The sequence below is a fragment of the Cynoglossus semilaevis genome, chromosome 10, assembly GCF_000523025.1.
Source record: "Cynoglossus semilaevis isolate Cse_v1.0 chromosome 10, Cse_v1.0, whole genome shotgun sequence".
NCBI classification, from domain to species: domain Eukaryota; kingdom Metazoa; phylum Chordata; class Actinopteri; order Pleuronectiformes; family Cynoglossidae; genus Cynoglossus; species Cynoglossus semilaevis.
In genome coordinates, this window is record NC_024316.1 from 19256991 (window position 1) to 19257626 (window position 636).

General features: G+C 62.9%; 1 protein-coding gene across 1 annotated transcript in view; it reads right to left on the minus strand.

The window, feature by feature from the left end:
- Window positions 1–636, minus strand: part of zhx3b (zinc fingers and homeoboxes 3b) — an 18577-nt gene that overhangs the window by 14229 nt on the left and 3712 nt on the right. Inside the window, exon 4 of the mRNA XM_008319359.3 lies at window positions 75–603. Within this exon, the coding sequence (XP_008317581.2) occupies window positions 75–603 (529 nt within the window). The remainder of the gene's footprint in view (window positions 1–74; window positions 604–636) is intronic.

The window sequence follows — 636 nt, forward strand, 5'->3', positions numbered from 1 at the left end:
TGTGCCCCCCGCCCGCCCCCGGTTGTCCTTCCGCTTGCTGCTGCTGCCCCCCGCCCCCACCACCATCCTGACACCTTTGTCCGCCACCAGCGCCGCAGCGGGTCGCGCCTGCATCATGGGACGAGACGCGGCCTGTGGTTTAGGCGTGACGGCCAGAGCCAAGGGGGCGCTGTTGACCTGGATACCATTGGCCACCACGGGCTGCGTGACGATCACCCCCCCCTGACTGACAAAGGACCCCTGCAGGACGTGAGGGATTCCCGCGGCCCCCAGGGAGGCGGGCAGGACGGTGATGGTGTGCTGGGCTGGGCCGTGGTGGCTGTGGGCCTGGTTCTGGGGGGCGGCCGGTGCCGTCTGGATGATGGTGTTGAACATTTTTCTCCTGGCCTCCTCGATCTCCTCAGGAGACCAGCTGATGCCCTGTTTGAGTCTCTGGGCCGTGAACCATATCTTGATCTGCTCTTCAGGGAACCTGGTGACCACAGTGAGGTAGCAGAGCTCCGCCTTGGTGGGGTACGGGAACTTGTTAAAAGAGGTTTTCAGAAAGGAGGAGCAGTCCATGGAGGCGCTGTAGGTAGGGATGCTGTTCAGAGGGATCATCACCTGAAAAGGAAACAGCTGCAGTCAGAGCTGAGC